This window comes from Cervus canadensis, chromosome 27, assembly GCF_019320065.1.
Source record: "Cervus canadensis isolate Bull #8, Minnesota chromosome 27, ASM1932006v1, whole genome shotgun sequence".
Taxonomy (NCBI): Eukaryota; Metazoa; Chordata; class Mammalia; order Artiodactyla; family Cervidae; genus Cervus; species Cervus canadensis.
Window position 1 is genome coordinate 48,440,686 of NC_057412.1, and position 25,787 is coordinate 48,466,472.

The 25,787-nt window shown below is 39.9% G+C and overlaps 1 protein-coding gene across 2 annotated transcripts in view; it reads right to left on the bottom strand.

Annotated features, from left to right (window-relative positions):
• MYH15 (myosin heavy chain 15) overlaps positions 1 to 25,787 on the bottom strand; it is a 144,007-nt gene that overhangs the window by 63,712 nt on the left and 54,508 nt on the right. For both annotated transcript variants that reach the window (XM_043449084.1, XM_043449083.1), the window contains exons 15-22: positions 24,038 to 24,211; positions 22,812 to 22,944; positions 19,133 to 19,200; positions 18,247 to 18,334; positions 14,552 to 14,669; positions 13,527 to 13,650; positions 10,377 to 10,513; positions 5,646 to 5,901 (exon numbers count right to left, since the gene is read on the bottom strand). In XM_043449084.1, coding sequence (XP_043305019.1) covers positions 5,646 to 5,901; positions 10,377 to 10,513; positions 13,527 to 13,650; positions 14,552 to 14,669; positions 18,247 to 18,334; positions 19,133 to 19,200; positions 22,812 to 22,944; positions 24,038 to 24,211 — 1,098 coding nt within the window. The remainder of the gene's footprint in view (positions 1 to 5,645; positions 5,902 to 10,376; positions 10,514 to 13,526; positions 13,651 to 14,551; positions 14,670 to 18,246; positions 18,335 to 19,132; positions 19,201 to 22,811; positions 22,945 to 24,037; positions 24,212 to 25,787) is intronic.

Consider the following 25,787-nt stretch of genomic DNA (forward strand, 5'->3'; position numbering starts at 1 on the left):
CTGCCTTTCTCTTATTCAAACGTGCCTTTCTCCTAAGCCAGACAAAATATGACATTACATACAAGCTGTGATTTTCACAGTATGGATCTTAACGTAGGTTTGAGTGGGGCCCAGGAATTTGTAGTTCTAACAAGAATTCCAGGTGAGGCTGATAAACAATAAAGTTCTAGAACCACTGTTATGATAAATATGTATCAGAAGTGTGAGTCTGAGTGTAAATTCTCATATAAAATATGGCCTATTGAAACATCAATGGGTAGCACAGCCCCAAAAGAAAAGAATAGCCTGGAGGGTGGGATGTTCTGAGAGAACAGCATTGAAACAAGTATACTATCTAGGGTGAAACAGACCACCAGCCCAGGTGGGATGCACGAGACAAGTGCTCGGGCCTGGTGCACTGGGAAGACCCAGAGGAGTCGGGTGGAGAGGGAGGTGGGAGGGGGGATCGGGATGGGGAACACATGTAAATCCATGGCTGATTCATGTCAGTGTATGACAAAAACCACTACAATATTGTAAAGTAATTAGCCTCCAACTAATAAAAATAAATGGAAAAAAAAAAGAATAGCCTGGGTTAGTCAAAAATTACTAAATTTTCTCTGTTTTCAATAAGTGCAAACAGCAAGAAAAACTTCTATTTATATAGATGTATTTGAACCCAGTATTTTTTTAACTTAGTACTGTTCTAAGTGGGGTGGAGAATATAATAAAGATGGATAATTTCATACCTGCCTTTGGAATGTTAGGGATAATAGTGGTCTGGGTAGCTAGAGAAAGGGAATATTAATAAAAGGGAATGAATAATGGCACTTCAATTTGAGTCTGAATTTGGCAAGGAGGAGTTCATGATCTGAGCCACAGTCAGCTCCTGGTCTTGTTTTTGCTGATTGTATAGAGCTTCTCCATCCTTGGCTGAAAAGAATATAATCAATCTGACTTCAGTGTTGACCATCTGGTGATGTCCATGTGTAGAGTCTTCTCTTGTGTTGTTGGAAGAGGGTGTTTGCTATGACCGGTGAGTTCTCTTGGCAAAACTCTGTTAGCCTTTGCCCTGCCTCATTCTGTACTCCAAGGCCAAATGTGCCTGTTACTCTAGGTGTTTCTTGACTTCCTCCTTTTGCAGTCCAGGCCCCTATAATGAAGAGGACATCTTTTTTGGGTGTTAGTTCTGGAAGGTCTTGTAGGTCTTCATAGCACTGTTCAACTTCAGCTTCTTCAGCATTACTGGTTGAGGCATAAACTTGTGATATTGAATGGTTTGCCTTGGAAATGAACAGAGATCATTCTGTCATTTATGAGATTGCATCCAAGTATTGCATTTCACGGAGAAGGCAATGGCACCCCACTCCAGTACTCTTGCCTGGAAAATCCCATGGATGGAGGGGCCTGGTGGGCTGCAGTCCATGGGGTCACTAAGAGCCGGACATGACTGAGCAACTTCACTTTCACTTTTCACTTTCATGCATTGGAGAAGGAAATGGCAACCCAATCCAGTGTTCTTGCCTGGAGAATCCCAGGGACGGGGGAGCCTGGTGGGCTGCTGTCTATGGGGTCGCACAGAGTCAGACACGACTGAAGTGACTTAGCAGCAGCAGCATTGCATTTCAGACTTTTCTGTTGAATATGATGGCTACTCCATTTCTTCTAAGGGATTCTTGCCCACAGTAGTAGATATAATGGTCATCTAAGGTTAAATTCACCCATTCCAGTCATTTTAGTTTGCTGATTCCTAAAATGTTGATGTTCACTCTTGCCATCTCCTATTTGACCACTTGCAATTTGCCCTGACTCATGGACCTAACATTCCAGGTCACTATGCAATATTGCTCTTTACACCATCAGACTTTACTTCCATCACCAGTCACATCCACAACTGGGTGGTGTTTCTGCTTTGGCTCCATCCCTTCTTTCTTTCTGGAGTATTTCTCCACTCTTCTCCAGTAGCATACTGGGCACTTACCAACCTGGGGAGTTCATCTTTCAGTGTCCTCTTTTTGCCTTTTCATAATGTTCATGGGGTTCTCAAGGCAGGAATACTGAAGTGGTTTGCCATTCCCTTCTCCAGCAGACCACATTTTGTCAGAACTCTCCACCATGACCAGCCCCTCTTGGGTGGCCCTACACGGCATGGCTCATAGTTCCACTGAGTTAGACAAGGCTGTGGTCCATGTGATCAGATTGGTTAGTTTTCTGTGATTGTGGCTTTCAGTCTGTCTGCCCTCTTATGGGGAAGGATAAGAAACTTATGAAAGCTTCCTGATGGGAGAGGTTGACTGAGGCGGAAACTGGGTCTTGTTCTGATGCGCCATGCTCAGTCTTTAATCCAATTTTCTGTTGAAGGGCAGGGCTGTGTTCCCTCCCTGTTATTTGACTTGAGGCCAAACTATGGTGGAGGTGATGAAGATAATGTCACCTCCTTAGAAAGGTCCCATGCACACACTGCTACACTCAGTGCCCCTAACCCTGCAGCCGGCTACCACTGACGTGTGGACGTGTGGACGTCTGCCAGAGACTCCTGGACACTCACGGGCCTGTCTGGGTCAGTCTCTTGTGGGTCTCTGCTCCTTTCTCCTGGGTCCTGGTGCACAAGGCTCTGCTTATGCCTCCAAGAGTCTGTTTCCCCAGGCCTGTGTAAGTTCTGGCGGCTCTATGGTGGGTTAATGGCGACCTCCTCCAAGAGGGCTTATGACATACTCAGGTCTGCTGCACCCAGAGCCCCTGCCCCTGCAGCAGTCCACTGCAGACCCGGACCTCAGGAGACGCTCAAACACAGTTCTGTCTCAGACTTAAATTCAGACTTAAGTTGAAGACAGTAGGGAAAACCATTAGACCATTCAGGTATGACCTAAATCAAATCCCTTATAAGAATACAGTGGAAGTGACAAATAGATTCAAAGGTTTATATCTGATAGACAGAGTGCCTAAAGAACTATGGACAGAGGTTTGTGACATTTTACAGGAGGCAGTGATCAAGACCATCCCCAAGAAAAAGAAATGGAAAAAGGCAAAATGATTGTCTGACGAAGCCTTACAAATAGCTGTGAAAAGAAGAGAAGGGAAAGGCAAAGGAGAAAAGGAAAGATACACCCATTTGAATACAGAGTTCCAGAGAATAGCAAGGCAGAGATAAGAAAGCCTTCCTCAGGGATCAATGCAAAGAAATAGAGGAAAACAATAGAACGGGAAAGACCAGAGAAAATTAAAGATACCAAGGGAACATTTCATGCACAGATGGGCTCAATAAAGGACAGAAATGGTAGGGACCTAACAGAAGCAGAAGATACTAAGAAGAGGTGGTAAGAATACACAGAAGAACTGTACAAAAAAGATCTTCATGACCCAGATAATCACGATGGTGTGATCACTTACCTAGAGCCAGACATCCTGGAATGCGAAGTCAAGTGGGCCTTAGGAAGCATCACTAGAAACAAAGCTAGTGGAGGTGATGGAATTCCAGTTGAGCTATTTCAAATCCTAAAAGATGATGCTGTGAATGTGCTACACTCAATATGTCAGCAAATTTGGAAAACTCAGCAGTGACCACAGGATTGGAAAAGGTCAGTTTTCATTCCAATCCCAAAGAAAGGCAATGCCAAAGGATGTTCAAACTACCACACAATTGCACTCATCTCACACGCTAGCAAAGTAATGCTCAAAATTCTCCAAGCCAGGCTTCAATAGTATGTGCACCATGAACTTCCAGATGTTCAAGCTGCATTTAGAAAAGGTAGAAGAACCAGAGATCAAATTGCCAACATCTACTGAATCATCGAAAAAGCAAGAGAGTTCCAGAAAAAACATCTAATTTTGCATTATTGACTACACCAAAGCATTTGACTGTATGGATCACAACAAACTGTGGAAAATTCTTAAAGAGACAGGAATACCAGACCACCTGACCTGCCTCCTGAGAAATCTGTATGCAGGTCAAGAAGCAACAGTTAAAACTAGACATGGAACAACAGATTTGTTCCAAATCAGGAAAGGAGTATGTCAAGGCTGTATATCGTCACCCTGCTTATTTAACTTATATGCAGAATACATCATGAGAAATGCCCAGCTGGATGAAGCACAAGCTGGAATCCAGATTGCCAGGAGAAATATCAATAACCTCAGATATACAGATGACACCACCCTTATGGCAGAAAGTGAGGAAGAACTAAAGAGATTCTTGATGAAAGTGAAAGAGGAAAGTGAAAAAGTTGGCTTAAAACTCAACATTCAGAAAACTAAGATCATGGCATCCGGTCCTATCACTTCATGGGAAATAGATGGGGAAACTGGAAACAGTGGCTGACTTTATTTTTTGGGCTCCAAAATCACTGCAGATGGTGACTACAGCCATGAAGTTAAAAGACGCTTCTCCTTGGAAGAAAAGCTATGACCAACCTAGACAGCATATTAAAAAGCAGAGACATCACTTTACCAACAAAGGTGTATCTAGTCAAAGCTACGGTTTTTCCAGTAGTCATGTATGAAAGTTAAGAGTTGGACTATAAAGAAAGCTGAGTGCTGAAGAATTGATGCTTTTGAACTGTGGTGTTGGAAAAGACTCTTGAGAGTCCCTTGGACTGCAAGGAGATCCAACCAGTCTATCCTAAAGGAGATCAGTCCTGGGTGTTCACTGGAGGGACTGATGTTGAAGCTGAAACTCCAATACTTTGGCCACCTGATGTGAAGAGCTGACTCATTTGAAAAAACCCTGATGCTGGGAAAGAGTGAGGGCAGGAGGAGAAGGGGACGACAGAGGGTGAGATGGTTGGATGGCATCACCGACTCAACGGACATGAGTCTGAGTGGACTCCAGGAGCTGTGATGGACAGGGAAGCCCGGTGTGCTGCAGTCCATGGGGTCGCAAACAGTCGGACACGACTGAGTGACTGAACTGAACTGAATTGAATGGCACTTCAGCATCAGATTGGAGAAGGAGGCTCAGATGCCAAGGCCAAGTTCAGATATTCTTTGATCTGAAGTTTGTTCATCACGGAAGCAACACGGTATTTGTTCAAGACAGAGGTTCTTCATCCTGACGATATCAGAATCCACCATACTGATGATTTGGACCCACACAGGGCCTGTTTAACCCAAATATTTGACATTCAAGTCTAGGCATCTTTCTTTTAATTGCTAACGTTTCACAAATGAGTTTGAGGCAAAGTCGAGGTTGAATACTGCTGTTTTAAGAACCCAAGTCATTGTAATGTTGATTTGGACTGGGGAAGGGCAAATAGGGAGATCAAAATCAGGAAAACCAGTTGGGGCATACTGCAATAATCCTGAAGATCTCAGTAAAGCTTTTCTCAAGACCTACTAAAATCTTTCCTTTAGATTTGCTAATGGGTTTCCTGCTACCTACAGAATTTAAATTAAGATCAAGAGCTTTCTGGCTCCCAAGATAGATTTATATGTTTACACAATTAACATCTATCTAATAAAATCCATCCCCTTTTCAAAGGCATCTTGCCAATGAAATCACTTCACTATAAAACAGGGTGTCTCGTTAAGTGTTTCCATTGTCTGTGTTGGATGAACTCCTATAGTACTAGAAAACCATGTGTCTCTTTTTTTTCAAGCCAACACTGCCTGCAAAACAAGGGAATCTAATTAGAAACTTGATTTGAAGAAGAAATGGTGGGGCCACTCACAGCCTGCAGCTGAAGAAGCAGGTCATTCTTTTCCTGGAGGAGGGAGACTTGCTTTGATTTCAGCTCCTCCCTCTGAGATTCTGACTTCTCCAAGGCTTTTTGCAGCTGCACATACTCTTCCTTCAGTCCAGCCTCCTCCTTTCCCATTCCAGCAGATCTAACAAGAGGCTTGATCTCAAAGAAGAGCCTCATCCAAGGCCAGCTCTTCACAGCCATGAAAGCTCTTATGTTCCACTGGATCAAAAGAAGGGCATCCCTAAATCGAGGGTTTGGGGGAAAAAAAAGAAAAGCAAGTTAACCTAGACTATAAAAGAGTTATTTTTCAAATTAAGATCCTTAATAAGCACATCTTTTAAGGAGTCATTATAAACTCTCTTAGTCTTCAAAGCACTTCTACATCCAAGCTCTCATTTGATTCTAGCAAAAACTCTTTGAGGGACTTTTGGGGCTAACAATGTTGTAGACTAGGTGTCCTGAAAAATGCTTCCACTACAAACATTCTATAATGAGAGGTGACCCTTAAAGAGGGTAAGAAGTATAAAAGGAGCAAAAAGTGAATGCTTGTGCAGTCTGACCGTCCTCATGGAAGGGGGAAGCCAGGGTTGGTATTGTAGAGTTTGTATTTTTATACCCTTGTGGATAAAGAGGCAGGCTGAGATTTTCAAAGAACTTCACTCTTAATGAAAAGGAGGATTTAAAAATTCACCCACTGGCACAGAGAGAAGTCAAAGAGAAGTACATCTGATTTGGTCTGGGCTCAGGGTGAAAAAAAATTTTTTTTATACTAGGAATTTTTTTCTAAAACTATGAGCCAGCACCACTCGAGTGTTTGAAGTTTAAATTATACTATCTGATTAGTGCAGAAATACACAAGAAATTAGCATAATCATTTTTTAAACTGGTAATAAATACTCTTTGGGTCCTTGGGGGAAAAATGCAAAAGTGAACTGAAGAAAATATCTTAAAATCAAATACTAGAGATTTTCTTAAAGTCCCCTTGAAGATTAGCTTACAATTCAAAATTACCAAACACATAGAGAAAAAAATTCAACCATAGGTGAGGGTGGGCACCCAGAATAAAAAATTTAATTAAATCCCCAAGAATTTCAGATAATGGAACCATCTAGTGGAGTCCATAGAGTAATTACTACAAGTTCTTGAAGACATAAAAGAAAGAATTGAAAAAACAAACAAACAAACCAAAAAAAAAAAACAAGAAAGGAATGAGCCACTATGAAAAAAAAAGGCAGACAGATTTGAAAGAGGACCACATAAAATGTCTAGCACTGAAAAGTATAGTCATTGAAACAAAATACTCAATGGAAGAATTAAGCAGTTGATTAAACACACTGGAAAAAAATTGTGAATTAAAATAAACCCAAGCAAGTGGAAGGAAGAAGGATAGACTAAAGCTGAGATCAGAAACTAATGAACTAGAAAACAAACAAACAAAAAATTTTAATTTTCTTCCCTTGTGGCTTAGCTGGTAAAAAATCTGCCTGCAATCTGGGACACCTCAGTTCAATCCCTGGGTTGGGAAGATCCCCTGGAGAAGGGAAAGGCTACCCACTCCAGTGTTCTGGCCTAGACAATTCCGTGGACTGTATAGTCCATGGGGTCGCAAAGAGTCAGACACGACTGAGAGACTTTCACTTAAATTTAAATAATCTAATTAAATAAACATCAGACAAGAATAATCAAGAAAAAGAAAGAGCATAAATAGTATTAGGAATGGTAATACCTAAGAATCCTAAGAATATAATAATCTATGATTATGTTCTAGAAACATAATTGTAGTTATGACAGAGATTAAAAGTTATAATCTAGCAAATTGGAAGATTTTTTAAAAATGTAAAATCTCTTTTTCTAAAGAAATTGATCTAAACTGATCTAAGAACAAAATCCCAATAGACCTATAACTATTAAATAAATTAAATCAAATCTATAAAATCTATAATGAAAGAAATACCAGATCTAGATGGTTTTATAGGCAAATTTTACCAAAAACTCAAAAATAAATAATCAAAATAAATCATGTCATGTTTTGAAAAGAGGAAATACTGCCTAACCCTTTTGTGAGATTAAAGTAACTTTGATTAAAAGTCAGATAAAAGCAGGGGAAAAAATTACAGGCCAAACTTATTCATGAACATTGATGCAGAAATACTATAATATTATAACCAATCCCACAATGTATGAAAAAGATCATATTTCATAAACAAAGTGGGTTAAACACTTTTTAATCTACTAATTTAACACATTTATGAGTTAATGGAGAAAGAGTGAAAGTGTTAGTTGCTCAGTCCTGTCTGACTCTTTGCGACCCCATGGACTGCAGCCCACCAGGCTCCTCTGTCCTTGGGATTCTCCAGGCATGAATACTGGAGTGGATTGCCATTCCATCCTCCAGGGAATCTTCCTGACTCAGGGGTCAAACCCATGTCTCTGGTGTCTCCTGTACTGGCAAGCAGGTTCTTTACCACTAGCGCCTTCTGGAAAGCCCAACCATGTAATTATTTCATAGATGCAAAAAAAGAATTTAATCATTTCTTGGTAAATATGATTAACAAAATAAGAGGCACAAATGTCCTCTATACCACATTTCATATCTACAAAAAAAAAAAAACTATGGAAAACATGATATTAAGAGGAAAATTATATCTTCCCCCAAAGTCAGAAATATGACTCAGTTTGGCAAAAGTTTTTGAAATTGAAATACCATAAGTTGGTGAGGATATAGAGTAATGGGACTTTCATAAACTTCTGGTAAAGAGTAAAATGAAAAGCATTTTGCCAACATCTCATAAAGCTGGAGCTGTGTGTGGCCTAAAACCTAATATTATAATTCAAACCTAGAGAAATGTCACTCAAAGTGCGAGCCTTAGCCAACTGCTACCTACATACTATCAGCCATCACACCAGCATTTTGAGTAACATTACCTTCAAGAAGGGCTTCCCTTATAGCTCAATTGGGAAAGAATCTGCCTGCAATGCAGGAGATCCGGGTTCAATCCCTGGGTTGGGAAGATCCCCTGGAGAAGGAAATGGCAACCCACTCCAGTATTCTTGCCTGGAGAATCTCATGGACAGAGGAGCCTGGTAGGTTACTGTCCATGGGGTCGCAAGAGTTGGACACAACTTAGCAACTAAACCACCACCACCACCACCCCTCTCAAGAGACTCTTGCACACGTGCAAGGGGAGACATTTACAAAAATATCACTGCAGAATTCTTTGTAATATAAAAAATTATAAATAAGTTTACTTGAGCTGCCAAGTGGATAAATAAATTGTAGTATATTCATGCAACAGAATAATGTCCAACAGTTAAGATCAATGATCTAGCCATAGATTTATCAATATCAACTAATTTCAAAACTAGTACTGAGTGTAAAGAACAGATTTTAAGATAATACACACACAATATTTCCATGGAGACTAAAAACTTGCAGAATCATGTAACCTTTTAAGGATATCTGCATATCTCTGTAGAACTTGGATCAAGGGAGAAGTATACAAGGGACTTCAACTGTGTCTGTTAATTTATTTTTCAAAATATATTGTGAGTAACTACATAAAAATGTTACATCTTTTATGTTTTATATGTGAAACATGAATGAAACAGAGTGACAAACACAAATTCAGGATCTGGGGAGCTTGGAATAGGACCTGGAACAAGGAAGAAATACATGAAAGGCTTCTACTTTGTCTACTAATTTAATTATTTATTTTTAAGTTGTGAGGAATCGCAGAGAAAATATTAAGAATTGATATACTTTGATGACAGCTCCATGAGTACACATTATAGTATTTTCTCTATTTTTTTGTGTTTGAAATATTTCATGATAATTCTTTTAAAGTCATCCTGTGATTTAGACAGGATGGATAATAAATACCTCATTTTAGAGATGAAAGAGGTAAACTGAGAAAACTAAGATTCTCATACAAGTTTACAAAACCTGTCACAGAAATCATATCTCCTGATCCCTGAATTCTCATAAACTCCCATACCATATTGGATACTATATGAGAGTCATGGAAAACTCCTAGGAGATGTCTCTCTGAAATCTCTGATAATGTATCTTTCTTCTTTGGGGGAAACAGAAGGAATTAACAACTGTCAAGTAAGCAACTCACACCAAGACCTGTGGACCTACCTACAGTAAAAAGTGAATATGACAACCCCAGGACCCCTGTGTTTGGAGCTTTCTATTAAAGGATTAACAAAACCTACACTCAGTGTCCGGAGGCGGTGATGAAGGTCCCCAGTGAACCCGCCTGAACTGAAGTAAGAGATTATGGTTACATGTCCCCGAGAGTCAGTTTCTGACGCAGGGATGCCGTACAGTGGTCAGAAAGCCTACCTGCTTCACGGCAAACCTCCCCACAGAGTGGCTGTGAGACGCCCGCCAGCCCGTCGAGGCCTGCTTCTGGTTTGAGTTACGAGTCACACCACTCTCAGAGAGCCAGACTCTGCCAACTACAAAGAATGCCTCCAAAGGGAAGACTGGAAGCAATGCAAGAAGTATCTGAATGATGCTTATTCTTGTGAGGGTAAGAAAAGCCATTTGTGCTCTGTTTGGTGCTCCATAATTTAAAAATTTTCACATTAAGGCCCAGGCTAAGCAAAGGTGGCAGAGCTCTGCACCCTGACTTGTTGTTAGGCAGTGAGAAGGCGCCTCGACTAGGCACACTGCCGCTCTAGCGGGGGGTGCAGGGCCAGGTATCATACCTCTCTTCCAGGATCCTTTGGAATTTGGTTTGCATCAGCTTTCCCCGTACTCTGGCTTGGAACAATGTGAAGACTTTAGATAATCTCTCATCTCTCATGGCTTCCAGTTTGTCCAGAAAGCCAGTTTTTAAAAGCACCTAAAAGAAACATCAGATGTCAGTTCCAGTCCTAGCGGGCGTTCAGTAAATGTCTATTGAATGGCCAAATGAGCAACTGATGTATTTGATGATCAGTTCTATTTCTTGTTAACTTCTCATAATGTGTAAAACGTAAATTCTAGAAAGTTTGGTTTTATAAACCTAAAAGCTTGCCAAAGCAAAGAAACTTCATTTAATCCTGTGGTTGTATTAGTTCCTTAAGACTTAGACTCTCCTCCTCCTGATCTATTAGGAATGTCTAGGTTGTTTAAGGAACTTGGTTTTAATTTTAAGCTAGGCCCAAGCAGGGGTCTGCACACTTTATCTGTAAAATGCCAGGTAGTGAAAATTTTTAGGCTTTGCAGGCCACACTCAGTCTCTGTAGAACTTCTACTCCCACACCCACCCCCCCTTCTCCTTGCCTCCTCTTCCTCCTCCTCCTCTTCTTTTATTTTTCTTCCTCTTTAAAAATGCCAAATCATTTTTAGCAAGGGGGCCATATAAAAAATAGGCCATTGATATGGCCCTTAGGCCATAGTTTGCTGACCACCGCTCTAGAGAAAGTCACCTTTGTCTTAGACAATAAAAAAAAAACAAACACATAATTTTTTTTTAAAAAAAGAATCATTAGTAAGCGTCAGGATGAGGTGAGTGAGGTACTTAAGGCACAAATTTTAAAGAAGCACTCACTTTCAGGGTTGTACAAGTCAGTCCTTACACCCCCCTACGAGTGAGTGCTGCCTCAGAATTTGTACTTTAGGAGGCTCTCTCAATTCATGTCGTGTGCTAGGTCACTTCAGTCATGTTGGATTCTTTGTGACCCTGTGGACTATAATCCACCAGGCTTCTCTGTCCATAGGATTCTCCAGGCAAAAATGTTGGAGTGGGTAGCCGTGCCCGTCTCCAAGGGATCTTCCCGACCCAGGGATCAAACGCAAGTCTTCTGCATTGGCAGGCGAATTCTTTACTACTAGTGCTGCCTGGGAAGCCCCTCAGCTCATAACAGTCCTAGCTGAGGTAAGCAGTGCACAGCAAAAATAACAGAACACACGAGGAAGCAAGGTGCCAGGATTGAAAATCAGCAGAAACAGGTACTCAAAATGTGGGAGTTGAGTAACATTTTATAAGCATGTCCAACAGAGTTCTCTTTCTGTAAGCTCTTTATCACACACCCTCCAATTCTCCTTTAAATAATCTGGCCCTTGTATGGCTTCCCCAGTGGATCAGCAGTAAAGAATCTGCCTGCAACGCAGGAGACACCGGAGACTCGGGTTTGATCCCTGGGTCAGAAAGATCCCCAGAAGGAAATGGCAATCTACTCCAGTATTCTTGCCTGGAGAATTCCATGAACAGAGGAGGCTGGTGGGCTACAGTCCATGGGGTTGCAAAGAGTCATACATGACTAAAGCGACTTAACACGTGGATATCATTAGAAACGACCTGATACTGATTACCAGGTGAAAACCAAATGTGTTAGTCAGAGGTTTCCCAAAATATGTGGATCATGCCAAAATCTTCAAGATGAAGCAGAATTTAGTGAATCACACTTAAGGAAGTTAGCTTTGGACTAACTTTTTGGATAGTAGGGTTAATCTTACTGTTTTTAGTTACTCAGTCTTTCAAAATTAATTTCCTGAAAGCATATTTATGGATGAATCCATTCACATGCAGACAAGCAGTTATCTCCAGTAAGCTGATTCAATTTTGTCTAGCTCTGATGTGTATACGTATTTTTTATCACCCTAAAGTTGATCCATTATTTTATATCTTGGCACAAGCTTGCTTAGATAAGTAATTATAAAGATGTATTAGTAAATATAATCAAGGCCATCATTAAAAAATCTACAAACAATACATGCTGGAAAGGGTATGGAAAAAAGGGAGCCCTCTTTTGGGATGGGGATGCAAATTGATACAGCCACAGTGGAGAACAGTAAGGAGATTCCTTAAAAAACCAGAAATAAAGTTATCATATAGCCCAGCAATCCCACTACTGGGCATATTCCCTGAGAAAACCATAATCGGTGAAAAAGACACATGGATCCCAGTGTTCATCACAGCACTATTTACAATACGTAGAACACGGAAGCAGCCTAGATGTCTGCCGACAGAGAGATGAATAAAGAAGTTGTACACAAGGGAATATTACTCAGACATAAAAAGGAATGTATTTAACTCAGTTCTAATGAGGTGTATGAACTTAGAGCCTATTATACAGAGTGAAGTTAAGTCAGAAAGAGAAAGACAAATATCGTATATCAATGCATATACGTGGAATCTAGAAAGATGGAACTGATGAACCCATCTGCAGGCAGCAACGGAGATGCAGACAGAGAATAGACTTGTGGACGCAGTGGGGGCAAGGAAAGGGTGGGCTGAATTGAGAGAGTCGACTGAAACATATACATGACCACACGTAAAATTAGATAGCCAAGGGAAGCTTGCTATATGACGCAGGAAGTTCAAACCCTGTGCCCTGTGACAGTCTAGAGGCGCGGGATGGGGTAGGAGGCGGGAGAGAGCTTCAAGAAGGAGGGGACACATATGTGTGTGTTCAGTCACTACGTCGTGTCTGACACTTTGCCACCCCATGGACTTGTAGCACACCAGGCTTCCTGAGTTTACTCAAATCCATGTCCATTGAGTGATACGCTCTACCATGGAGTGATACCATCTCCTGCATATACCTATGGCCAATTCATGTTGATATATGGCAGAAACCAACACAATTATCCTCCAATTAAAAGCAATTATCCTCCAATTAAAAATAAATAAATATATAAAACTGATAGAGCAAAAAACTGTAATCAAGGCTAAGTTTCAAAAAGCGTTGACTTTCGAATTTTCTCTCTCAACATAGCCAAAGTTTTCACTCTCAACAGAGTTCTATTTGTATTATTTGTGGTCACAAGAGCTGTAAAAGCCTTGTAATTGCATTTTCATGGGTATTTTAAGATATACAGACTTTCCTCCCACTCTTTTCCAAATGCATTCTTTGTGGTTCTCTGGTTACCTTAGTGATTCCAAAGCGGTACTGGGTATGGTCTATCTCTAAGGAATCAAGTAATTCTTCAGTTCCTTTTCTGCTGCTTGCAAATTTGCTCTTTGGAAAGGCCCTTGGGTTCAGAATGTAGTACCTAATTTAAGTAAAGAATAAATCCTGAGGTCAGGGGTGCAAATAAAGAATAATTTGGACAAGTAAGGCAAAGGGAAGTGTGTGTATAAACTTCCACCTCTCCTATCAATATGTTCAATTTCCACAAAACTCTTGGCAATAATAATGAGGATACAAGCAATAATTCCTTCCTTTGGTATAATAGCTTATACTTTTCATAGTGCTGTCAAGACCACCTCACTTGGTTTTATGCTTAGAGGAAGGAGGGAGAGAGTGGAGCAGGAGTCAGGGGAAAGACGAAGAGACAGGCTTAAGTGTCTCTATTGTACAGATAAGGACACTGAGAAGCAGACACATTGAGGAACTTTTCCAGGATTCCCTCGTCCTAATGGTGAGTTGGTGGAGAGCTAGAAATGTGCTTCCTAATACTGACACAGGTACTCTTTCTGCTTTACTATACTTTGCTCAGATTTGCTTGATGACTTGTAATTGGCACTTTTAGAATTCAGGAAATAGAAAGCAAAAATGCCTCCCTTGCCTCCTGCCGCACACCCTGCTGGCTTTCTGCCTTTCACAGGCTCTGCTGGGAAAGAAACAGCCCGCTTGGATGGCAGCTACGATTAAGTACCTACAACATTTCAGAGATTCAATTCAGCCTCCGTATCATTCTTCACTATATATTTCTTCTATATGTGGGTCTATTATCCAGTAATAGAGATTTAAGGATATTACAGCTACATGGATGTTGGATTTAAGGGGAAATAATAATGGAACTCTGTCATCATATATCTCGCCACCACCAAAACACATCGATCTGTAGTCTGGAGGATATCCGCCAAACAAACAATGCATGTCTAAGCACTCAGAAAGAGAAGGGGGGAAGAAATGTTCCAGGCTTCTTGAATCCCAGGATGTATATTTACCTTTGCTTAAAATCAGCATACAGCAGGCGGTGTGGAAAACCTTCACGGCATATCGTGATCCCTTCTAAAACACCATTACATCGCAGCTGCTGTAGAACCAAATAAGGGTCCATTTCACCTGAAGAAAGAGGTGCACCATGAGTCCATGTCTAAAATGATGATTACCCGAGATTTTGTCCTAGCTGCTGCATCTTCGGTTAAAAGAGTCTGAATCTGGTGTTCTCCACATGATAGTTAAAAGGCTTCATTCAGTCTCAGCCTGATGGCTCTCAAAGTCCCCACCTATAATGTAGGAGTCTCCAAGTAGGATTTACCTGGGATGAATCCTTTAGTTCATAGTTAGCCAAGATCGTATAAGCAAATACTCCTAGAAGGTGAAAAAATACAATTTTCTCCTAATGTAAATGGCTGGTATGATACCCATCTGCCAGTCAAAAACCAACTAGAATGGGGATAAAACACCAAAGAGAACAGGCAGCTCCAAGTAGGAAGGGGAAGGGGTTACAAGAAGGGAGAATACAAAGAAAGGGGAAGGTAAGCAGAGCCACAAAATCCTGTTTACCATTTTGCATTTGGGAAGAACTGGCCACACCCAGCCTACATTCTCTTCTGGTGATCTTCAGAAAACCTACGTTGTGTTCTGAAGTATAAGCCTTCTCCTAGTGCCCCTTTGTTCCCGAGATGAAGCCCACGAGACCTGCAGCTGCGGTCTCTGATAGAAGCCTTTGAAAAGCCAGCCAGTAAGCCGTTGTATCTGGCTCTCAGGAAGGCATCTGGAAGAAGCCAAATGGCACTCTCCTAACAAAGACCTGCTAGAGTGTTCTAAGGAAAATGGGAATGAGATGATGTTCTGCTTCTGCCCAGGGCCACAGAAATAAACAGTAAGACTTACATCCATAGTCCTGTACTCCCATCCCTGTCACAGACAGACAGATCACCTGTGAGAAGGAGTGGAAGCCGAGTTCTGTGACACAATAGTATCAAGCATGCTTATTCCCTTTAAGGACATATGAAGAACTGTTCGGATTAGATCATGAAGCTTTTCTTATGACTTTGTCTTAAGAATTTAAAAAAAAAAAAAAAACCTGCTGAAATCAGAGCTGGCTCGATGGGAGGCAACTCTAATAGGTAACAGAATTGCTTCAAAATAGAGGCAGCTAATTAGATTCCTTGCTAGATGGAAGCAGTGTCCCTAGATGCATTCAGAAACCCAGCTGATGAGAAACAAGGCAAAAAACATACAGTGTGAGTGAACCTGAAATGTTTGCATTGCAAAAACTCAAACCGCAGCATCACTGTTTAGCATCACACTTTCCCCAAATAGGTCACAGACTGTCAAGATTGGGGTCTCAATTACAGGACGTTAATAAAAATGCAAGGTTTTACAAAACCTCAGAAATCAGGATCAGCAACATCTGGCTACCTAATCCGAGGATGATCAGCGCTCTTACTGAAGACACTAAGTGCTTGTCACATACACAGCTTCGAGGCTGACAGCCTCCAACCAAGCTCTATAAAAGCCAGTAATTCAAAAGAGAAGGCTGGGGATCTTCAAATCCAAGAAGTAAGGAAAGCAATCCCTATAATTAATATCTATAAAAACTTTGCTTTGTTAATTAAAACATAAATAATTCACCACCACCTACCTATCTCATCACCCCACCCCAGCACTATCCATTTGTTAAAAGGTATCCACTACAAAAGCCAAGAAATGGAAACACCTAAGTGTCCACTGATGGATGAACAGCTAAAAAAGATGTGGTATACGTGTATAATGGAATATTATTCAGCCATATAAAAGGAAGATATCCTGCCATGTATGAAAACATAAAAGGACCTTGAGGTCATTATGCTAAACAAAATAAGCCAGACAGAGAAAGACAAATACCATAGGATCTCATTTAGGATTCTAGATATTTTCATCCTAAAATGTCTTCACTGAAAGCATTCTTGCCACTGGTGTTTTCATTGCATAGCTAATTGGTCATGCAGCAATTTTGCCATAAAAGATAAAGTAACTGGTTTCAACCGGCTGACAGTTTGGTTTCATGTCTCATTGACACAGTACTCTCATTCTCACATTACATGAATCTGAAAGAGGCCGTGGGCCTCCACAGTGCAGAGTTGAACCCACATTTTCCATAGAACTTGGAACATCTACCAACAGACATGTGACAATATGCCAAGAACAAATAGTAGTGTGGAAAGCTTTCACAACATGACACAAAGCTGAGTTACAAATATCTATTTTAGTACTTGTATTTAGTGACACCTCTCTCACTGAGGGAAGAAATTTTTGCAAAAAAGAAAAAGTGTAGTGCAGGACAAAAAGATGGATCAAAAGCCAAAAAAAATGTTTAATGAACTATGAACAAAGACGTGGAAGATAAATGGTTAGGTTCAACCCACAAAGTAAAATCAGTTGTGTGTGCAGTATTGCCATGAATCTATACACAATTTAAGTACATTCAAACATTCTATATTTCACAATAAAATGTTTTTAATTTTGTTATTCATTTTTCATGTTTAATTATATTCTTTTAACATCCCTCTTTTATTTTTTGTTGTTGTTTTATCTTTTATGACAAAATTGCTTGCTGGCTAATTAGTTCTGTGCGTGAAAGTTTGCTGCAAAAATGCCTGGGCAAAGATGTTAATAACAAAGAAGCTTACGGTGAAAATGTCACTCGCTTATACATGGAATCTTTAAAAAACAAACAAACAAATGCATAAAAAAATAGATTCAATTTGGGGGTTACCGGAAGTGGGGTAGGGAGGGGAAATTGGATGAAAGGTCATCAAAAGGTGTGAGCTTCCATTTTTAAGATAAGTAAGTCTCAGGGGTGTAGTGTGCACCATGGTCACTATAGTTAACACTGCAGTTTGGTTAATGTGCACCACGGTCACTATAGTTAACACTGCAGTTTGGTAACTGACAGTTATTAAGAGAGTAAATCCTAGGAGTTCTCATCACAAGGAAATGCTTTCCTCTTTGTTTTGAATCTATAAGAGATGATGGATGTTAAACCCAAAATCATTTCATAATGTATACAAGGCAAACCATTATGCTGTATACTTTAAATTTATAAGTGCTGTGTGTTAATTATATCTCAATAAAAGAGGAGAAAAAAATAAAACATTTTAAAAAAAGTATCTACTGCCCAGAAGTACATAACTAAAGAGATGGGTACTATTAAGGAGAGGGAAGATATTAGTATGATGAAACAAGACTAGAGGGAGTTCTTAACAATTAGAAATGGATTTAGAATCTCTCTTTATGGTCAATTCAGATAATTTAGACCAAATGATTTTCTTTTTGCTGAAATATCCACCTTAATCCCCCAATTGATTATTCAATCCTTTTTTTTTTATACTTTGCCCTTGTAGACAATGGCACAGAAGCTCATTCACATTTTAGCATGAAATTCAAGGAGGAATTTAAATGATAATATCAAGTATTCTAAAGTTACCCAATTGAGTCTGCTTTGTGAAATCCTTCTGCATGTCCACCTGAATCTTAATTCAAAGGCAATCTTGAGGAAGTTTTGAAAAACTCACTTTTAATGTATTTTAGTTTTTCTTTATGAAAATCTACCCTTATATAAAAGAGACTGGTGAATGCTTCTTTAAAAGACATTCAACATAGCTTAAATCAAAAGAATTTCCTAGTGTGGATTACAAAGAAATCTACTTACCTGGTATTTTGTTCACATTGGGATTTATGCATCTCACGAAATGAGGTGCAGTTGATTTCAGGTTAATCATTAATTTATTTAGGTTTTCCTAAAATGAAGAACATAGCCAACACAAAATCACTTAGAAATCACTAAAAAGACCAATCCACCTCACAAGAGTCTCCATGATGATCAACTTAATCTTAAAGCCAGATACAAACCAACAATGAAATAATGAATTCAACATTTTTCCCTGCTTACCAAAATACGTTATTTTCTTCCCATGACAAGTCAATATTTATCTAACTGTTCTGTTGTGAATCATATCTACCTATTTTAAATTTGATAGCAATAATTTATGGAAGGGCAATAAAATAACTTGAAGAAAGAAATTGTTTCTCAAGTATTCTGTCTGGAAAAATTTTATCTTCATCTGAAAGCAGAATCTGAGATGCAGCTCTGGTTTAAGAGATTTATCTGGAGAAGGAGGGAAGCCAAGCAGGGCAGGGGGAGAAAAAACCAATGGCATGGACTCAGTTTAGTCTGAGTCCTGCAAAAGCTCTGTGCACAAACGCACCAATTATACTACAGTTGGTATCTCCCTGAGGCAAGGGAGGGACCAAAGTCTGGAGGGGCAGGGAAGGAGATAGCTTCCCAGCAATGGTGAGTCGTTATGAGCCTATACTTTCATCAGTGGTAAGATGAGTGCCAGGCTGATAAACGAGATCTAAGTAGGAGAAAAACATTGTCCACTAAAATCCATAAATACCAAGATAATATTCCACTTTTCCAACTTGCTTAACTTCAGATACTTTATCCTTATATGAAGATGTAAAATTACAAATAAGTAATAACATATGCAGATTGTGAAGTAGCTAAAATATGAATAGATACAATTAAAAATTACTTTATGCAGAGATGCAACCATTTGGAATGAAGCTCCTTTCTTGCGTTTCTTCTCCCCAAACTGTAGAGCTAAAAAAAGAAGAAAAAAAGTACAAAAAGGCTCCTTTTTGTCACATTATCAAACCCTGGTGATAAAAGCATAAATGTGTCAAAGTTCTAGAAGCAATAAGGCAATGTCTACAAAAGCTTTAAAAATATTTATGTCTTAACACAAAGTCTATTTCTGGTGTTTTTTCTCAAAGAAATATCAGGCAACTGTGCAAAGATACTCACTGAAGCATTATTTAGTCATTATAAAAAAATTAAGCAAAAATTTAAATGTCAACAATAGGAGATTGGTTAGTTAAAGTATAAAAAAAGAGTATGCATATGATGAAACACTGTGATCTTTTAAAATGATGATGCAGATCCTTATTACTGACCTGGAAAGATTTCTAGGATTTATTTTGAGAGGGAAAAATTAGGTTACAAAATATCTGTATATTATGATCTTAAGTGTGTGTGTGTGTAATATATATATATATATATATATATATATATATAAAGTGTAGTTGTATTATGGCTGACTATATACATAATAAATGCTGGGTACAGTGTATACTAAAATGTTAGCCATTGTTATCTCTATGACATTATAGGTAATCTTTATCTTCCTCTTTTTAGTTTCTCCATATTGTCTTTGGGGCAACACTCATGCATTATTTTTGTAATTTGTAAAAAACAATCCATTCCCATTTTCTTGAAGCAAACAAATCTATGCTAAACCAAACTGTTTTACAAACATTTGTGTAGTGCTAATTCATTAAGATGTACAAAACCCATAGGCAATCTGGAAAAAATGGGCCAGCTAACAACATAAAAAACTGAAAGAATACTCTCTAGCTGGAGCAGCAGCTGAGGCAGGGATCATAGTTTAATCACTGATGTCCTCTTGACATGTTCCACACCCTCTAAGGGAATCACTTGACTTCTTCATACTTTCACTTTTTACCCAGGGAAAGGGAATGCTGCTGCCTCCCATTCATTGTTTTAAAGAACTGTGGCTGATTTACAGTACTTGGATTCTCCAGAAGAAAGTATGGTTATTATGAGTAATTCAGTGTTTGGATGAGTCAGAAATGGAGGCAAGTGTTTTCCAGGGGTGTTAAAAGAATTATGAAAAAGGATATTCTGGACAACTCTTCTCTTCTAGTTCAAAAGAACACAGCACACCCTGAAGAGTCAGAAGATAATTTCCTCTCTCAAACCACTCTCTGATTTCTTATGATCAGAGAATTACTCATCTGCGAGCCATATATTTACATGGTCACTATTTATCAAACTTCTCAGAGGTACTTTAGAAGCTATTAGAATCAGGCAAATGCACTGCCTGCAGATTTTCAGGGTCCAAATACAATAGCTGCCATTTCTCAATCTCCTCTTGAGGCGGACCCACGGGATTTCAGACATGCTCCTAAATTACGTCATCATGTGCTTTCAGAGCTGGGAAGTGCTAAATTTCTCCATTCCCTGACCAAGTTGATCAGAAGTCCCACACAGGTGACAGGGGACACCTACTGAAGCTGGAAGTAAGACAAGAGGAGGGTGAGAACAGCAGAAAGTGAGAGGACACGCCACAATTATAGAACGCGTGGCCACGTTGCCGCAAGGGCGTTTGAAACCAGGTTGGCCAGATTTTATTCTTGTTGCTATTCAGTTGTGCAGTTGTGTCTGACTCTCTGTGACCCCATGGACTGCACCACACCAGGCTTTCCTGTCCTTCGCCATCTCCCGGAGCTTGCTCAAACTCATGTCCATCGAGTCGGTGATGCCATCCAACCATCTCATCCTCTGTCGTCCCCTTCTCCTCCTGCCTTCAATCTTTCCCAGCATCAGGGTCTTTTATAATTGGTCGACTCTTCGCATCAGGTGGCCAAAGTATTGGAGCTTCAGCTTCAGCATCAGTCCTTCTAATGAATATTCAGGGTTGATTTTCTTTAGGATTGACTGGTTTGATCTCCTTGCAGCCCAAGCGACTCTCAAGAATCTTCAACATCACAGCTCAAAAGCATCAATTCTTTTTCACAAGGGCATCTAAAACAAGGTTGGCCAGATGTTTTGTTTTCCCATAATTTCCATTTTTCAAAAGAAAAAGGAAATACAAGTGTGTATATCTGATTTTTTAAACCAGTGTAGACCAACCATGTTTGAATTCTAGGTTCTGCTCAGGGGCTGCCAGTTTGGACTTTTGCTATGAACCATGGTGCGCCTCCCCCTGCAGTAGGCAGTAGTCCAGATGTGAGGCTGATGGCAGCAACCTGGCCTTTGTGTCCTCAAAGGCTTCGTCTCGCACTGCAGAAGTCTGAATCAGATCCTGAATCCAGCGAGTCTGTCCATCTCTCGGCTTTGTTTGTTTCCGGAAGATAGTGAGAGTGAAACAGGCATGAGGCTAGTAAGCACAAGTTCTGTTTCTGACCTCAGCTTTGCCATTTAGTAGTGTTAAATCAATGAAGCAAGCAGGCCGTCAGACTGAGGTGCTCCAATGCTGTGGCAGCCTGTGTAAGCAAACCAAACTCTATGCCTGTGAGAGTCTCAAGGTTACAGAATTGAAACTAAGGACAGCCAATCACAAACAGCCACGTGGGCTGTAGATACAGCTAATCACTAGTGTCCTCAATTCACGCCACCTTTTCTCTATGAAAGTCTCTCCTTGAGCTCCTGTGGGTGGAATGCCCTTAACCCATTCTGGTTTGGTGCTGCCCAATTCAAATTGCTTTTTGCTCAAATAAACTCTTAAAAATTTTTAATATGCCTGGGTTTATCTTTCAAAGGTAGATTTGTGAAATCTGGGGATGCTATTTAATTCTTCTGTTTGCTCCTGTAAGACAGGGAGAGATTTCCTAGAAAGAGTCATGACCAGGATCGAGTAAGATAATGCATCTAGAAGTGTTTGGAAACGGCTGCTGCTGTCTGCTGTTTAATCACTGAGTCCTGTCAAATTCTTTTGCAACCCCATGAGCAGCAATCTGCCAGGCTCCTCCACCCATAGGATTTTCCAGGCAAGAATACTCGAGTGGGTTGCCATTTCCTTCTCCAAGGGATCGTCCCAACCCAGGGATTGAACCCACGTCTCCCGCGTTGGCACGCACATTCTTTACCACTAAGCTATTTAGGAAGCCCTACTTTGTAAATTATAAACTACTAAACAAGATTAGTTATTAGTTGGTCAGCAAGTATTTACGGAGTGCCTGCTAAACAGGCATCTGTTACATGCTTGAGGCCACACTTGAACAAGTGAGGCATAATCTCTGCCCTCATGAAGCCCATAAAAATCCCATTACTGCAATATAAAGGCACTATGAAGGAGAATTCCAAGATATTTGGGGCATATGTATTAAAGGAGCTTGTTATTTCCCCAAAACCATTCATCAAAACATGGTTTGCTACTCTCTCTTTGCAACTTGGTTGAGTAGAAGATAAAAACAGGCTGGAGCAGCCTCCTTGAAATCTATCTACCTTAGAGCACCGTTTCCCCGAAGAACCGCCAGCCTGAGGACAGAAAGGCTAATAAGAGGGGATGACTCAGGCCCCGGGGAGCAGAAACACATCTCTCAGGAAAGAAGCCAGGATTTTTATAAGCACTGAGGCAGACGTGGGCTCCATTTAAAGGCTGAAAAATTGAGGAAGATTGTTTGACTCACCAGTGTTGGTACTGATGTAATTTTCAAAAAGGTTTGCCAGGAGTCTGTTGGACGACTTCTGAAATATAGCCACCACTGTTTCATTAAGAAAGTCTTTGTTCTTTTCAAGCCAGCCACTGATGTTATAAGGCACCTTTGGAAAGGCATGTAGGTCAGGTAACAAAAAAGGAGAATGCATACGTTCCTTAGCAAATTATGTAATTCTTTTAAAAAAATCATACATTGTGTATGTCATTTGAATTTAAATCAGTTTAATGTAACAGTACTGAATAAATACTCCAGAAACCTATGTGCAACCGAAAGAGCTTCTCAGGCTTTACCATTTACACTGTGGAAGGAAAGGAAGAGAAAGGGAGGGAGGGAGAGGGAAGAAGAAGCAGGGAGGGAGAAGAACACTAAGCCAGAGCAGGTGGAAGGAATAGACGGCGTTTCCAGGACAATTCACATCAGCCCTCCTTGATACAGGCGAAAATAGATGGAATAAAACAACTGCCTCTGACACAAGGTGAGCCCTCCACAAACGTTATAGCATTTCACTGTAAATATTATTATAATTAATATTCAAGGATATCAAAGAAGAGAGTTACAAACATATCTAGGTAAAATTGGCAGGTCATTTTTAGGTCGAGTACTATTTTATCCTTTATCAGTTCTCTTTGTTCCACCTAGAATCACTGCCCAGAATCATAAAAGCAGATTGAAAAGGCACGTGCACACACGTATGTGAACACACACACACACACATACCCCCCAGGGGGGAAATGAGGTGAGGGAGTGAGGGGCATTAGGAATCTTTGTTGGTCATAGTTTAGAGAACATTACCTCATAGTGACTCTTTATGAGAGAATGAAAAAAAAAAAAACTTCAGTAAAAAGATCAGTTGAAATCACTCATTCACACAATGTGCAGTTGAAAGAAAGGATGAATAAGGAAAAGCCATGCCTTTGATGGTCTCCGAGACTTTCTGAAATGGTCTTACTTTGAATTGGGTGAGAGAGTCTATTTTTGAAATTTTTGACCTCTGTTATTATAGTATGGTATTTCATCTACTAAGTACTAAAAGTCTACACCAACTTTTTTGGGGAACTGAGATTTATTTTGTTCATCTCTTCATTTAATCTAAACTTTACTGATATATTTACTTATATTTTACCTAAAGATTTGGGCTGAGTACATTTGAAATAGAGGCAAGATAATTCAGGACTGAGGGTCTAGAAGTAACTTACCACTCTTGCATAATGGACAAGTTCAAAGTGAGCTTCATATTTCTTGTCAGGCTTGGGCTTCTGGAAATGAACAGACTTTCCAAAATGGTTGTCAAAAAGTTTGGTCTTGAAAGTCACATCTGTAGCCTGATGAAACATACATTCTTCTTCGAGGATGGAAAAGATGCCCATTGGCTGCTTGGAGATACAGATGAACAGTAGATGAAAAAAACAATAAAAAAAGATACTAATAAACAGCATTTTCAAAAATAAAAAAATAAAAAATAAAAAAATAAAAAAAAATAAACAGCATTTTCACTAGGGGATGAGTGTAAATTCTTTCCCACAAACCTAATTAGTTGACAAGGGATCTTCACTACATATAACTAGACCATCATCCACTCAACAAATATTTATTAAATATCTACTAAGCACTAGGCATCAGCAGGAACTGTCAATGCAGTCATGAGCCACGTACACAAAGTATCTGTCCTCGGGGTGTTTACCTTTCAGTGGAGCTGACCGACAATAGGCAGATAAACACTAAATAAATAATTTAGTTTCCTATAAGCACCCTGAAGAAATCATGCAAAGTAAAGAGAGAGAGAACGACAGAGGCTACATGAGAACTCTTTTAGTAGGAGAGTTCAGTAAAACCTTCTGATCTGAGAAGACATGTATACAAGTACTCTGGGCAGAAGAATGAAGAGTGCAGAGGCCCTGGGTGGGAGCACTCTTAGCAGGTTTGAGATCCTGCCAAAGACAAGTGTGGACTGAGCAGAACTGGTCAGAGATAGTACGTGGGAGGAGAGGGATGCGGTGCTGGAACCTAGAGGCTTTCCAGGCCGTGGTAAGACATTTGGATTTAATTTTAAAATGAGAGGCCTTTGGAGATTTTTTACAATAAAGTGATTATGATTTAATTAATGCTTAAAAAGGATTATTTGTTTTGGTTGGCAAAGAAAAGCCTATTGGCCAATCCTGACTGTCGTCTCTATTGGAAAGCCAGTGAACTAAAAATGGTTTTTACATTTTTAAAGGGTTATTTAAAAAAGCAAACAAGAAAGGATAGGTGATAGGAAATTGAGGGCCCAGTCAGCAACCTTTGTCTCTTAAGGGCCTTACAGTGAAGCTGTTAGACTTTGTGGGCCATAGAGTTTCTGTTGCTCCCTGCCATCAACTCGGCTATTTCAGTCCTGAAAACAGCAATTGACAATATGTAAGTAAGATGATTGTGATGATGTTGCATTCAAACTTTACTTCCAAAAACAGGCTTCAGGCCAGATTTGGCCTGCAGGGCCATAGTTTACTGACCCCTGATCTAAACAAGTGATAGTGTTAGAGACGGTAAACAGTCACTGAAACGTGATGTGGGTGTTAGTAGAGCTGGGCCACAACTTGCTGATGGATAGAATGTGGGGTGTAGTAGAAAGAGGAAGGATGACTGCGGTTTTGGTTTGAGCAAATGGGTGGTGGACATTGTCATGTTTGGTGAGGGAAAGATCAAGGATTCCTGTATTTGCAAATCTACTTGTGTGTTTATATGGTCATTTATCTCCTTCACAGATATTTTTGAAATGCCTTCTATGAGCAAATCACTGTACCAAACACTTCCAGTTATAACAGGAAAGTCAGACATGGGCTCTGGCTGTAGAGCATCTAACTGGGCAGACAAGACATGCACATAGTAAGCAGACTATAAAGTAATAGAAAATGTCATGAGAGTTCCAAGATACAACCATGAGCCCTTGGCCCAACAACATAAATTTCA